Source organism: Gopherus evgoodei, chromosome 7 (genome assembly GCF_007399415.2).
Source record: "Gopherus evgoodei ecotype Sinaloan lineage chromosome 7, rGopEvg1_v1.p, whole genome shotgun sequence".
In the NCBI taxonomy this organism is placed as follows: Eukaryota; Metazoa; Chordata; order Testudines; family Testudinidae; genus Gopherus; species Gopherus evgoodei.
The window spans coordinates 84,394,703-84,410,451 of record NC_044328.1 but is presented as its reverse complement, the minus strand read 5'-3'; the positions used below and the strand labels follow the sequence as shown (position 1 = coordinate 84,410,451).

Below are 15,749 nucleotides of genomic sequence, written 5' to 3'. Positions count from 1 at the left end.
ATTCAGGTCCATCCTAGAATAATTCTGAGTCTTGTTTCCCTCTTTTAGAATCCCGGCGAATCTTGCTCCCTGTGGTTCTTCATCACATTCACCTTCATCTGAGACAGCAGAAGGAGTTACTCATCTGCTCTGGGATTCTCAGTAGTATCTTCTCCATTATCAAGGCCAGCACCATGGTAATCTGCCCACCTATCTTCTCCATTCCAACACTAAATTACTGAAGAACAATCCAAGATAGTTTCTATTGGATATATATCTTTTTCAGTGAATCTTTTTATAACAGAACTCTAACTTTATTAGCAGCAAGAGAATTCCTTAAGTGAACGACTGCCTTTGTGTGTATGACTCATAGCATTCTGGTTACAGCATGTTCTTGCTGTGAAAACACACACACACACACACCCACACACACACAGAGCCCTCAGACAAACCTAGCAAGACTGACACTGTTTAATTTTCTTCACCCTAGCCTGGAACTCACTTATCTGTGGTGCTCAAAAGCCCTACCCAGTCCTGTCACTTGCAGTTGTGTAGGAGACAGTAATTAGCACTTTATTGTGAATGTTAAGAGAACTCTGTAAAATTATCTAATCAATGAAATCATGCTTATTTTCAGAAATTGCTGCTGATTTAAACAGCTGGCTTTGATCTTCAGGATACTCTTATCTCGAATGCCACCTCAGTCATTTTTTAAAATGTTCAGAGTTTCCTACAGGGCAGTGAAATATCCCAAGTTACTTCAAAGGAGGAAGTCTATGGCATTTAAAATAAGTGACATCAATGAGTATTTTGAACTGTACGCTGTAGTTCTGTAAGTTTGAATGGGATGAAAGAAACAATAAAATAAAGTAATGTTTCCACAGAACATAGGGGAACAGAAGTTGGTCCCATGGAGTACATAGGTCTCTTATTATGGATTTATATTAGGGCTGTCAAGCGATTAAAAAAATTAAGCACACAATTAAAAAAATTAAGCACACGATTAAAAAAATTAAGCGCAATTAATTGCACTGTTAATAATAGTATAACATTTAGTTAAATATTTCTGGATGTTTTCTACATTTTCAAATATATTTATTTCAATTACAACAGAATACAAGGTGTACAGTGCTCACTTTATATTTATTTTTATTACAAATATTTGCACTGTAAAAAACAAACAAAATAATATTTTTCAATTCATCTAATACAAGTACTGTAGTGCAATCTCTTTATTATAAAAGTTGAACTTATAAAGGTAGAATTATGCACAAACAAACTTTTAAAAAATAAAACAATGTATATCTTTAGAGCCTACAAGTCCACTCAGTCCTACTTCAGCCAGTCGCTCAGACAAACAAGTTTGGTTACAATTTACAGGAGACAATGCTGCCCACTTCTTGTTTACAATGTCACCAGAAAGTGAGAACAGGCATTCACATGGCTCTGTTATAAGCTGTCACAGCAAGACATTTACATGCCAGAGGTGCTAAAGGTTCATACGTCCCTTCATGCTTCAACAACCATTCCAGAGGACATGAGTCTATGCTGATGATGGGTTCTGATCGATAACGATCGAAAGCAGAACAGACTGACACATGTTCATTTTCATCATCTGAGTCAGATGCCACCAGCAGAAGGTCAACTTTCTTTTTTGGTGGTTCAGGTTCTGTAGTTTCCACATCTGAGTGTTGCTCTTTTAAGACTTCTGAAAGCATGCTCCACACCTCGTCCCTCTCAGATTTTGGATGGCACTTCAGATTCTTAAACTTTGGGCCCAATCTCACATTGGGACCCTCTTTGCGTTTTGTCAGATCTGCTGTGGAAGTGTTCTTAAAACAAACGTGCTGGATCATCATCCAAGACTGCTATAACATGAAATATGTGGCAGAATGCGGGTAAAACAGAACAGGAAACATACAATTCTCCCCCAAGGAGTTCAGTCACAAATTTAATTAATGCATTATTTTTTAACGAGCATCATCAGCATGGAAGCATGTCCTCTGGAATGTTGGCCGGAGCATGAAGGGGCATACAGATGTTTAACATATCTGGGATGTAAATACCTTGCCACACTGGCTACAAAAATGCCATGTGAATGCCTGTTCTCACTTTCAGGTGACGTTTTAAATAAGGAGCAGGCAGCAGTATCTCCTGTAAATGTAAATGTCTTAGAGATTGGCTGAACAAGAAGTACAACTGAGTGGACTTGTAGGCTCTAAAGTTTTACATTGTTTTGTTTTTGAGTGCAGTTATGTAACAAAAATAATCTACATTTGTAAGTTACACTTTCATGATAAAGAGATTGCACTACAGTACTTGTATGAGGTGACTTGAAAAATACTTTCTTTTATCATTTTAACAGTGCAAATATTTGTAATCAAAATTAATAATATAAAGTGAGCACTCTACACTTCGTATTCTATGCTGTAATAGAAATCAATATTCTTGAAAATGTAGAAAAACATCCAAAATATTTAATAAATTTGAATTGGTATTCTATTGTTTAACAGTGCAATTAATCGTGATTAAATTTTTAATCATGATTTTTTTGAGTTAATCACGTGAGTTAACTGTGATTCGTCAACAGCCCTAATTTATATCTTTTGACGTGTTCCAATATCCTTCTGTCAGGGAGGGAAGAGGTGAGAAGTCACATACTGTAATATTGCAGCCACATGATAGTGTCTGCTATGTAGGGTGATGTTTATTTTCTCCCTCAAACCTCCATCTCCAGGAATCTCTTTTGGTAACAATTCTTCCCGAGCTTCTCTAAAATTATCAGAATCCCATTAGGAAGGCTGTTCCTGGCATGGTTGGAGCTGCACATTTGGCTTGCCATTTCTGTCCTCAGCTACTAATTGTCTGTTTTCTTACTGCTCATTGTAGGAGGCAGATGTTGTGGAGGAGGTTGAGATGATGGTGGAGAGCCTCCTGGATGTACTTTTACAAACTCTGCTTGCTATCATGAGTAAATCGCAGTCTCAGGAGGCGGTAAGAGGGCAGCGTTGCCCGCAGTGCACAGCTGAAATCACTGTTAGTAACTAACAATCAGGTTCTATTTCCTGCTTCTCTAACATTCAGCTCCCTTTATCCAACTCCCTCACAACCACCTATACCTCATTACCATCTCTCCTGCATGAACAATCACAGCTTTCTCTCCTTTCCTTCCCACTCATGAATTCATTCCTTCAACTCTGAAAAAATCTGTTACAGTGTACTAGTCAGGCTGCTTCATGTTTACATCAGCAACTGATGAGGCCCAGAAAGCTTTCCGGTTGCTGTTGTTACTGTCTTGGATTACATTTGAAGCTATGATTGCAAATTACCATTTGATAGTCTTTGGCAGATGCTAATTAGGTGTTGATTTAGGGCTCCACATCTAAATGGGCACCAAAATAGCATTGGGAATATCTTGATTGCTCACCAGCAGGCCAGTGCCATTCACTTCAGTTCCTGGAGAGATTCTGCTCAACTGATGCATAGTTATCACTTCCCACAAATGAAACAGGTGCATCCTTCTGGAGAAGGAAATAACAGATAGAGAATCGAGTGTGTTGCTGAGCTGGGTGGGAGGAAAGGAGCAAAGAGAGATGAAAATAGCACCAAACCTGGTCTTTACAAAGGGTGCTAATACGCTTACAGCTGGCCCAAATTACTCAGCAGCATGGGATAAAGACGGAATGAGAATTCTTCCTTGTCCTTCACTAAAAGAGGGGGGAAAGAATAAAATTCCCGTCCAGCCTTCTCCCTGGACTCATTGCACTACATATTCTATCCTAACCCTATTTTTACTTGATTCAAACACTGAGCTGAGATCAGCATCATTTGTGTTGTCAATCTGTTCTCCAAAACACCTTCCACCCAGTGTTAATTTTCTTACAAATTGGCTGGGAATTTATGTGTTTTGAGCAGGTAGATGTACAGTCAGTGCCTCCACACTAATAACAAAGTTGTTTCCTAACCTCTTGTTAGCTAAAATGCAGTAACAAACATAAGGTAAATTCCTAATGAAGACAAGGCAGTTTGTAGGGGCGAGTCTGGGGTTTACCTTCACTTGCTAACATGTTAGAACCGCAATTGCCTTTTCTTCACTATTTTACATTCTTTCACTTACATCTGTTAGCTAACACATGGTAAGAATACACCTTTTTCTTAATAAAGACAAGGTATTAACATTAATTGGAGTAGCTCAGAAAAGTTTATAAACATTCCAGAGCCTGTGGGCAGATACCTGAGTCCATCTGAAAAAGGAAATTGCCCAGGATGCTCTCAGATATAAAATCTCTTCAGAGACATTCTTCATGAACATTCATATTTAGCACAGTATCTGTAATGTGTGACACAAGATTAGGTACTTCTTAAAAAATCTTTGCAATTGTTTAAAAATAAATTGTTCTTCTTCGGGTGCTTGCTCATATCCATTCCAGTTAGATGTGCGCATGCCGCGTGCACATTCGTCGGAGATTTTTACCCTAGCAACACTCGGTGGGCTGGCAGGGCGCCCTCTGGAGTGGTGCCGCTATGGCCCCTGATATATACCCCTGCCGGCCCGTCCACTCCTCAGTTCCTTCTTACCGCCCGTGTCGGTCGTTGGAACAGTGGAGCGTGGCTTCGCTGATCTCCACCTCCCTAGCTCTTCGCTCATTTATATAGTTATTGTGTACATAGTTCGTTTTCTGTAGTTCTAGTTAGCATTTATATTAGTAGTTCTTATAGTAGTTGTGTATATAGTTAGAGGGGATCGGGGGCTAGCTCCTTCTCCTCCCCCTGGTACCGGGGCCCATGCCCAGTTCACCGGGCTTCAAACCCTGCGCGGCCTGTCATTGGCCGATGCCCACAGGAGACCCGCACGACTCCTGTTTGAATCTCACCTTGCGAACAAGTGCCGAATCTGCAAGGCTTTCAAGCCCCGGACGAAGAGAGAGCGGGACATTCGCCTCAAGCAACTTTTGATGGAGGCAGCTCTAATTACTCCATCCTCGGCACCGACTCCGGCACCGGGGACGAGTGCTCCCTCCACACCGGAGCGCACTGATCCAGTAAAGGCTCCTCGGCACCAGCCTTCACCGGCTCAACCTTCTGGCCGGCACCAATCCCTCTCCCCCAAGGAGCAAGAGGCACAAGGCTCCTGCGGCACCTGTATCTACACCGCAGTCGGAGCATCCATCCAAGGCAGACCGCCCGGCACCGTCAACTGCCGCAGCACCACTTGCCTCCGCACCGTTGATTCCGATCTCTCAGGAGCTGTCGAGTCCAGTGCCTACCAGCTCCCCAGCGCATGCTGTGGTCAAGATCGTCGTGCCCTCGACGCCGGAGACCTTCTCCACAGCTCGGGAACTGATTGCTCTGACGGAGCCTGACTGCCCCAACCCCCAGCACCGCTGGTACAGGTTGTTCAGTTATTGGGCAAGCCCGCCATGATGAGGCCATCTTCGCCGGGCACTGCAGAACCCCGCAGGTCCCAATCCAAGTCCCGCAGACACTCTCAGTCCCGCCATCGCTCCCGATCCCGGCGCCACTCGCAGTCCCGGTACCGCTCTCCATCCCGGTACCGGTCATACTCGCGGCACCGCTCGAGGTCCCGGTCTCCATCCCGGTACTCTCAGCACCGGTACAGATCCCGGCACCGCCGTATCTCTCGCAGCCGATCTTGGCATGGAGACGTGAGGCACCGGTCGACCTCCCGGCACCACGCTGGTTGCAGGTCCCGGTCCCGCTCCTGGCACCGCTGTGACTCTCGGTACCGTTCGCCGGTCCCGCGCAGGCAGGAGTCCAATGGACACAGAGATCTGGTCCAATCGACTTTGGCTCCTCCTTGGCCTTCACGTCATCCATCCGTCTCCTCCCATGCAGACAGTGCCTCCTACGGGGACTCGGATATGCATGCCCATGGCCTGGACCACGGACCTCATCAGTGATCCTTTTGGACATCTTGGGCGTATCATCAAGCCCAAGGCGAACCGACTGGCCCATCACGCTCCGGTCACTCAGAGCACCGTGTGCCCGAGGCCACCGTCAGTCGACCTCCCCCTGCTGGCACAGAGGAAACCAGTGCACACACACCAGACCCGCAGGATCTTCCGGAGACAGAGGTGCCCCCCGACCAGGCGTCAATGCAGGACCCACTCGTCCCGGGGCTGTCATCTTCCTCTTCCCCGGATGAGGCAGTAGCGGGGACGTCATCATCGGGGCCACCTCTAATTGACCTCCGGTCACACCAGGACCTTCTGCGGCATGTTGCCCAGAATATCAGCCTGCCGGTAGAGGAGGTTCCAGAGGTGGAGGACCTGGTGATTAGCATCTTGTCCGCAGAGACACCCACCAGAATGGCTCTCCCCTTTATCCGTTCGATCCAGGCTAGAGCAGACACTATCTGGCAATCCCCGGCTTCCATCCCACCCACAGCCAAGGGGGTCGAACGGAAGTACATGGTGCCTTCCAAGGGGTACGAGTACCTCTACTTGCACCCCGCTCCCTGTCCTTTGGTGGTACAGTCCGTCAACGAACGGGAGCGCCACAGCCAACAAGCCCCCGCGCCAAAATCTAGGGAGGCCCGGCACATGGATTTGTTGGGACGGAAAATCTATTCCGCAGGAGGCCTCCAACTCCGCATAGCGAACCAACAAGCCCTCCTGGGCAGATACAATTACAATACCTGGGAGGCAGTCGGCAAGTTTGCCGAGTTGGTCCCGCAGGATTCCCACCAGGAATTTGCAGCACTCCTGGAGGAGGGGAAGAGGGTCGCGAGGACCTCCTTACAAGCCTCGCTAGATGCCGCCGATTTAGCGGCTAGAACGGTCGCCTCTGGCATAGCCATGCGCCGTATATCATGGTTGATAGTGTCCGGCCTGCCTCCTGAGTTGCAACATACCATACAAGACTTGCCGTTTGATGGACAAGGCTTGTTCTCACAAAAGACGGGCCCCAGACTGCAGAGTCTAAAGGACAACTGAGTAATTATGCATTTGTTGGGAATGCATACGCCTCAGACTCAAAGACGGTCCTTCCGCTCCCAACCTCAGCACCCTTACCCCCCACCTTGGCCAAGGCAAGACTTTGCCAGAAGACGAGGTTGTACCAATCGCAGACGTCAGTCTGGACCTCAAGGGGGTAACAATTCCGATCCCACCAAACCAACACCGGGACCCAAATCAAATTTTTGAGGGTGCACCCGAGAGCAGTGTACCAATTGCCTCCCCGGATCCCTTTCAGTTCTACAAACGCCTTTCCCCGTTCCTTCCTGCATGGTCCCAGTTGACGTCAGATCGTTGGGTCCTACATACGGTGGAGCTTGGATACCATCTTCAGTTTGTTTCACCCCCTCCCTTCCATCCCCCCTCCTCATCCCTCTTCAGGGATCCCTCTCACGAGCAACTCCTCATCCAGGAGGTCCGCAGGCTCCTCTCAATCGGAGCTATAGAGGAGGTTCCGGAGGAGTTAAGGGGCAAGGGGTTTTATTCCCGATATTTCCTAATTCCCAAGGCGAAAGGGGGCCTCTGGCCTATCCTAGACCTGCGAGGACTGAACAAATTTATCAGAAAGTTCAAGTTCCGCATGGTATCCCCGGGAACCATTATTCCTTCCCTGGATCCCAGAGATTGGTACGCCGCTCTCGACATGCAGGATGCATATTTCCACATTGCATTTTATCCCCTGCACAGGAGGTATCTGCACTTTGTGGTAAATCATCGACACTGCCAGTTTACTGTCCTCCCCTTTGGCCTCTCCTCAGCCCCTCGTGTCTTCACGAAGTGTATGGCGGTCGTCACTGCTTCCCTACGCCATCGTTGAATACACGTCTTCCCTTACCTCGACAACTGGCTTATCCGAGGGGCCTCCAAGGCACAAGTCATCAGCCATATGACCATTATTAAGGACCTGTTTATGCGTCTAGGCCTGATCCTCAGTCTAGACAAGTCCACTCTGGTACCTACGCAGAGGATAGAGTTTATCGGGGCAATGCTGAACTCCAACCTGGCGACAGCCAGTTTACCCCCCCACCGGTTTCAGGTCATAGTCTCCCTTGTCCAAAGTCTTCAGAGTTTTCCAACAACCTCTGCTCGCACTTGCCTTGGTCTCCTCGGTCACATGGCTGCATGCACATTCGTCACAAAGCACGCCAGGCTGCGTATGCGTCCTCTCCAAATCTGGCTCGCCTCCATCTATCGGCCGGGCAGAGACACCATAGACATTCTGACAGTTCCGCCGAGCATTCTCGGCTCCCTTGACTGGTGGCAAACATCGTCCCGGGTGTGTGCAGGTCTGCCGTTCCATCCCCCCATCCCTCTACATCCCTAACAACGGACGCGTCCTCTCTGGGCTGGGGTGCTCACCTAAGGCACCTGCGCACCCAAGGCCTTTGGTCGTCCCAGGAGTTGACGCTACACATCAATGTCCGGGAGCTGAGAGTGGTCCGGCTGGCGTGCCAAGCATTCCAGCGCCATCTGCAGGGCCGTTGTGTTGCAGTATTCATGGACAACACAACGGCCATGTATTATATAAACAAACAGGGAGGGACACGGTCCTCTCCCTTGTGTCAGGAAGCGATCCAACTGTGGGACTTCTGTATAGCCCACTCCATAGACCTAGTAGCCTCCTTCCTCCCAGGAATCCGGAACACGCTCACAGATCATCTGAGTAGGTCCTTCCTGGCACACGAGTGGTCCATCCATCCGGACATTCTCCATTCAGTTTTCCGGAGGTGGGGCTTTCCCACATAGACCTCTTTGCCTCCTGGGAGAACAGGAAATGCCAGGTGTTCTGCTCCCTACAAGGTCGCTCCCCGGGCTCCCTGTCGGACGCGTTCCTCATTCCGTGGATGGACCACCTCTGTTATGCCTTCCCATCGTTTCCTCTCGTCCACCAAGTTCTACTCAAGCTCCACAGGGACAAAGCCCGCCTTATCTTGATCGCTCCGGCTTGGCCGAGGCAGCATTGGTACACCATGCTGCTCGACCTGTCTCTGTCAGACCCAATTCCCCTGCCACTCTGCCCGGACCTGATCACACAGGACTTCAGCAGGCTGCACTACCCGGACCTGCAGTCCCTTCATCTGACTGCATGGCTACTGGCTGGTTGAGCCAATCAGAGTTGCGTTGTTCCGCCGCAGTGCAGCAGGTGCTGCTGAGAAGCAGAAAGCCCTCCACGCGATCAACATACCTCGCTAAATGGAAGCGCTTCTGTCACTGGTGCGCCCAGCAGGACCTTTCTCCGCGGTCTGTATTAGTCCCCACTATCTTGGACTATTTATGGTCTCTCAAAGAGCAAGGTCTAGCGATCTCTTCTCTAAGAGTGCACCTTGCAGCTATTTCCACCTTCCATCCCGGGGAGGCTGGCAGTTCCGTTTTTCCCACCCTATACTTTCCAGATTCCTCAAGGGCTTGGAGCGACTCTATCCCTAGGTCAAACGCCCAACCCCTACCTGGGACCTGAACCTCGTCTTAACCAGGCTCATGGGGGCCCCCTTTGAGCCTTTAGCCACATGCTCGCTACTGTACTTGTCCTGGAAGACAGCATTCCTAGTTGCTGTCGCCTCGGCTAGACGAGTCTCAGAGCTTCAAGCTTTGACTGTGGATCCTCCGTATACAGTGTTCCATAAGGACAAGGTACAGCTGCGACCACACCCGGTGTTCCTCCCTAAGGTTGTCTCTGCCTTTCATGTTAATCAGGACATCTTCCTGCCAGCCTTTTTTCCAAAGCCGCACTCATCACGACGGGAACAGCAGCTGCATACTCTGGATGTCCCCAGGGCTCTCGCCTTTTACATCGAGAGGACCAAACCCTTCCGGCGTTCACCTCAGCTATTTGTAGCGGTGGCAGAACATATGAAGGGCATGGCAATCTCTTCCCAATGGATTGCATCTTGGGTGACATCCTGCATTCGGGCATGCTACGACTTGGCTCACGTCCCGACTGGCCATCTCACTGCCCACTCTACTCAGACTCAATCCTCATCTGCCGCGTTCTTGGCCCATGTTCCCATACAGGACATCTGTCGCGCGGCCACCTGGTCTTCCATCCACACCTTTGCATCGCACTATGCATTGGTCCAACAGTCCAGAGACGATGCTGCCTTCGGTTCAACGGTCTTACATTCCGCAACGTCTCGCTCCGACCCCACCGCCTAGGTAAGGCTTGGGAATCACCTAACTGGAATGGATATTAGCAAGCACTCGAAGAAGAAAAGACGGTTACTCACCTTTGTAACTTGTTCTTCGAGATGTGTTGCTCATATCCATTCCACACCCGCTCTCCTTCCCCACTGTCGGAGTAGCCAGCAAGAAGGAACTGAGGAGCAGATGGGCCGGCAGGGGTATATATCAGACGCCATAGCGGCGCCACTCCAGAGGGCGCCCTGCCGGCCCACCGAGTGTTGCTAGGGTAAAAATCTCTGACGAACGTGCACGCGGCGCGCGCACACCTAACTGGAATGGATATGAGCAACACATCTCAAAGAACAACAGTTACAAAGGTGAGTAACCGTCTTTTTCAATGGCTTAGGGACACAATTGCTACAAGGAGACATAGTCATAGCAGGGAACTAGTAATGTTGAGACAGATACCATTCCTGACAGCCACTAACTTGCAACCTTACCTTTGACACAATGCCTAACCCCTTTATGCTGTTGTCATGGTATAATCCCCACTCTGAACCTTAGCGTCCAAAAAGATGGGGTACCAGCATGAATTCCTCTAAGCTTATTTACCAGCTTAGAACCTGTAGCGCTGCCACCAACCAGGAATTCCAGTGTCTCGTACACTCTGGTCCCCCCAAAACCTGGCCCGGGGACCCTGAAGACCCAGTCCCTCTGGATCTTAACACAAGGAAAGTAAACCCTTTCCCTCACTGTTGCCTCTCCCAGGCTTCCCCTCCCTGGGTTACCCTGGAAGATCACTGTGTGATTCAAACTCCTTGAATCACAAAACAGAGAGGACAATTCACCTTCCTCCTTCCTTCTCTTTCCCCCTCCCAGACTCTTCCTGAGAGAAAGTAATCCTGGCACAGAGAGAAATCAGCCTCTCTCTCCCTCTTCCCTCCTTTCTCCCCACCAATTCCCTGGTGAATCCAGACACAGTCCCCTGGGGTCTCACCAGAATAAAAAAACAATTGGGTTCTTAAACAAGAAAAGCTTTTAATTAAAGAAAGAAAAAACAGTAAAAATTATCTTTGTAAATTTAAAAAAAAATGGAATAGGTACAGGGTCTTTCAGCTATAGACACTGGGAATACTCTCCCAGCCTAAGTATACAAGTACAAATTAAAATCTTTTCAGCAAAATACCAATTTGAACTCCTTTCAGCCAAATGCACATTTGCAAATAAAGAAATCAAACATAACCTAACTCACTTCATCTATCTAGTACTCACTATTCTGAACTTATAAGAGCCTGTATTGGAGAGAAACCTGTTTGCACGTCTGATCCCTCTGAGCCCCCAGAGTGAACAACAACCAAAACTAACAGCACAGCACAAAAACTTCCCTCCCTCAAGATTTGAAAGTATCCTGTCCTCTGATTGGTCCTCTGGTCAGGTGACAGCCAGGCTTACTGAATTTGTTAACCCTTTACAGTCAAAGAGATATAAAGTACTTCTGTGCTATTAACTTTTCTTATCTGTTTATGACAGCTGTACTCTTCAAATGTGTAAAAATGGGGATTTTTACTCACTTTTGTAAAGCACTTTGAGAGGCTGTAGTGAAAGGAGCTATATAACTGCAAAGCATTATTTACTATGTAACACCTTGATTTCAGAGCAGCTTCTCCTACATACTGGGAGAGAGACCCCTTGACTGTCTGTATTGACTGTTTAAACTCTGATATTTGTAATAAGTCCTATGAAAAAAAGAGCACACACAGCTGAGCCTCTGAGAGTTTTTGCTTTGTATTAACAGGCAATAGAGAGAATTTGTCATACAGTATTTTTAATCTCTGCAAATGAGCTTCTTCTTCAAGTGTTCGTTCACATCGATTCCACATTAGATGTGCACGTGCCGCGTGCACAGATGTCAGAAACTTTTTTCCCTTAGTGGGTCCCGTCAGGTCAACAGGGGAGCCCCCTAGAGTGGCACCTCTATGCTGGTGCATATATACCCCTGCCGACCCGACCACCCTTTAGTTCCTTCTTACCATCCATGGCGGCGTTGGAACAATTCTTCCAGCTTGCGAGTGATCCCTTAGCACAATTGTAGCAGTTATCAGTAGTTAGCAGTTATTTGTAGTTAATAGTTACCAGTAGTTAGTACTTCTTTATACTACAGTTAAGCTTCCTTTGTTTTAGGTGTCTGAAAGTTTTTTCTAGCACCACCCCTGGGCTGCGGGGCATGCCGCAGGCCCAAGGGTTTAAGGTTTGTGCCACGTGCCGCAAGCCTATGCCAATCAGTGATCCCCACGACTCCTGTCTCCGCTGTTTGGGAGAATTGCACCAGATTGAGTGCAGTTACTCATGGAGGCCGCACTGCAACCTACGGCCTCGGACCATCCGGCTTCGGTGCCGGTGTCCTCGGTGCGGAGTGCCCCGGCATCAGTCTGTGATCTGGCACCGGTGGGGCACCGAAGCAACAGGACAAGCTCCGGCACCGCTCAGCCTCTCCAGTACAGTCAAAGGGGCAGCCTAAAGACAATAGAGGGCGCTTCCCACATAAGAAGGCGGCATCTTTCAGGGGACCGAGCACTCAGAGGGGCATTGTGGTCCCAGGACATATACCGGCACCGGTGGCTCCGGTGCCGCAGGGCCCATCGAGCCCCAGGCTAAATGGGTTGCATGCAGAGAAGGGCTGGAAGACATCCTAGAACAGCCCTCTATGCCAGACACCTTTGAGGCGGCAAAAGACCTCATTGAGCTGTTGGCGGAAAGCCCCCTCCCTGGCAAGGAGAAGCCTCCGGCACCATGATGGAGGGTGCCATCCAGAGACAAGTCGGCAATGGTGCGCTACTCAAGGTCACCCTCCCGGTGCCGGTCCCAGTCAAACTCAGCCTCTGTGGACCCCCAGTTACCTTTGGCTCAGCGGGACTCGATGGCACCGGAACCTGAGCCAGCATATGGCACCAGCTCCGCTGGCACACTGCTCCCCAGCAGCGTCACTAAAACGGCACCAAGGGGATATAAGGCCGTAGTCCCCAGCTCAGGGTAGAAAGCAGCCATCTCAATCCCGAGAGCATTGGTACCAATCCCAGTCCCAGTCGGTGAGGTGCCGCTCTCCAGCATCCTGACGGCACCATGCCACGGCACTGCCTTGGCCTTTGAGGTTGGCATTCTCGGAATCCGAGGTCAACTCAAGCAGTTCCAGCTACACCCACAGGGCACCGGCTAGCAGGGAGCCTGTCATGGTATAATTCCCCACTCTGAACCTCTAAGCTCAATTATCGGCTTAGTACTTGTAGTGCTACCACTAACCAAGAATTCCAGTGCCTGGTACACTCTGGTCCCCCCAAAAACTTGCCCGGGGACCCCCAAGGCCCAGTCCCTCTGGATCTTAACACACGGAAAGTAAACCCTTTCCCTCACCGTTGCCTCTCCCAGACTTCCCCTCCCTGGGTTACCCTGGAAGATTACTGTGATTCAAACTCCTTGAATCTTAAAACAGAGAGGAAAATTCACTTTCCCCCCTCCTTCTCTTTCCCCCTCCCAGACTCTCCCTGAGAGACAGTAATCCTAACACAGAGAGAAATTAGCCTCTCTCTGCCCCTTCCCTCCTTTCTCCCCACCAATTTCCTGGTGGATCCAGACCCAGTCCCTTGGGGTCTCACCAGAATAAAAAAAATCAGGTTCTTAAACAAGAAAAGCTTTTAATTAAAGAAAGAAAAAACAGTAAAAATTATCTTTGTAAATTTAAAATGGAATATGTTACAGGGTCTTTCAGCTATAGACACTGGGAATACCCTCCCAGCCTAAGTATACAAGTACAAATTAAAATCCTTTTAGCAAAATACACATTTGAACTCCTCCCAGACAAATACACATTTGAATTCCTCCCAGCCAAATACACATTTGCAAATAAAGAAAACAAACATAAGCCTAACTTGCCTTATTTACCTAGTACTTACTATTCTGAGTACATAAGAGCCTGTATTAGAGAGATGGGAGAGAAACCTGGTTGCATGTCTGGTCACTCTCAGAACCCAGAGAGAACAACAACCAAATACTAACAGCACACACACAAACTTCCCTCCCTCAAGATTTGAAAGTATCCTGCCCCCTGATTGGTCCTCTGGTCAGGTGACAGCCAGGCTTACTGATCTTGTTAACCCTTTACAGGCAAAAGAGATATGAAGTACTTCTGTTCTATTAACTCTTAACTATCCGTTTATGACAGAGCCCCAGACTGCGTGGCATCCCCAGTGAGGCCCGCCACGACAATGGCCCTTTTGGACACCGTGGGCCTATCATCAGCAGCAAGGGACCTCCTCCAGAGCTTTGAGGTCCAGCTGTTCGGTGCATCAGTCCCAGTCCCCACACAGGCACCCGTCTACACCCAAGGAGGCTACGGTATCCAGGCAGCCAGACGCTTCTCCGAAACACCAGTGAGTGGAAGCGGCACCAAGCTCAGGGCCATCCTGGGGAGTCAACCAGGTAGGGATCAGATGTGCCCCCAGCCTATGATGAGGGTCAAGAAGAGCAGGTGAGAAAGCACAGCAGGACCTCACCTCCTCCTCATCCCCAGACAAAGCTGTGGTTGGCACGGCAGTTTCAGGGCCTCTCCCGGTTGAACACGGGGCACATCAGGAGCTGCTCTGCAGGGTCACCCAGAACTTGGACCTACAGGCAGAGGAAGTGGTGGAACAGGAGGATCTTATGGTGGACATCCTAAGCCCTGAATGCCCCTCCAAAATTGTGCTCCCACTCATAAAGAAAATTCAGTCTAACTACAAGACAGTCTGGCAAATCCCAGCCTCCAGTGCACCGACAGCAAGGGGGATGAAGAGGAAGTACTTCGCCCCCTCCAAGGGATATGACTTCCTATTTTGTCATCCAGCCCCCTGTTCGCTGGTCGTCTCAGCCGTGAATGAATGGGAGCGTCATGGCCAGGAAGCCCTGGCCCCCAAGGCCAAGGAGGCTAAATGTTTGGACCTCTTTAAAAGGAAGGTCTGCTCCTCTGAGTGCCTCCAATTAAGGATTGTGAACCAGCAGGTGATCCTAAACAGGCACAATTTTAATTCCTGGGCAGCAGTTTCCAAATTTTAAAACTCCTTGCCTCAGGGCTCTCAACCTGAGTTCACGGCCCTTGTGGAAGAGGGAAAGGCAGTTCCCAAGACCTCTTTACAGGCCTCTCTGGACTCGGCAGACACAGCAGCAAGAACAATTGCCTCAGGTGTGGTGATGATGTGCTCGGCGTGGCTTCGGGCTTCAGGCCTTCCACCAGAGGTCCAGAACACCATCCAGGACCTCCCCTTTGAAGGGTCAGGCCTCTTTTCTGACCAGATGGATGCCAGGCTGCCTAGCCGTAAAGACTCCCAGGCAACCCTCAAGTTGCTAGGAATGCACACCCCAGCGACTCAGAGGAAGCCATTCAAGCCCCAACTGTTGCAGCAATGGCAGTACGAGCCTCGCCCTAGGCAGAAGTCTTATCACAGGAGGGGCAGAGACAACAGACGCAGGCAGAATAACATTCCTAATTAAGGCCAGGGTCAGGACAAGCCCCAGCCTGGCAACAAGCAGGGGTTTTGAAGGTGCGCTCGAGGACAGCGTACCAACCCAGCTCCTGGATCCTTCCCCATGTTTCCTGGACCGCTTGACTGCAGGTGTGGTCCCATATAACGTCGGACCATTGGG

The 15,749-nt window shown here is 49.1% G+C and overlaps 1 protein-coding gene across 9 annotated transcripts in view; it reads left to right on the top strand.

Moving 5' to 3' along the window:
• Window positions 1-15,749, top strand: part of DOCK3 (dedicator of cytokinesis 3) — a 612,097-nt gene that overhangs the window by 486,839 nt on the left and 109,509 nt on the right. For 8 of the 9 annotated variants that reach the window (XM_030569026.1, XM_030569028.1, XM_030569032.1 and 5 more), the window contains exons 25-26: window positions 49-176; window positions 2,869-3,015. In XM_030569026.1, the coding sequence (XP_030424886.1) occupies window positions 49-176; window positions 2,869-3,015 (275 nt within the window). The remainder of the gene's footprint in view (window positions 1-48; window positions 177-2,868; window positions 3,016-15,749) is intronic. The other variant, XM_030569027.1, reaches the window with a different exon arrangement.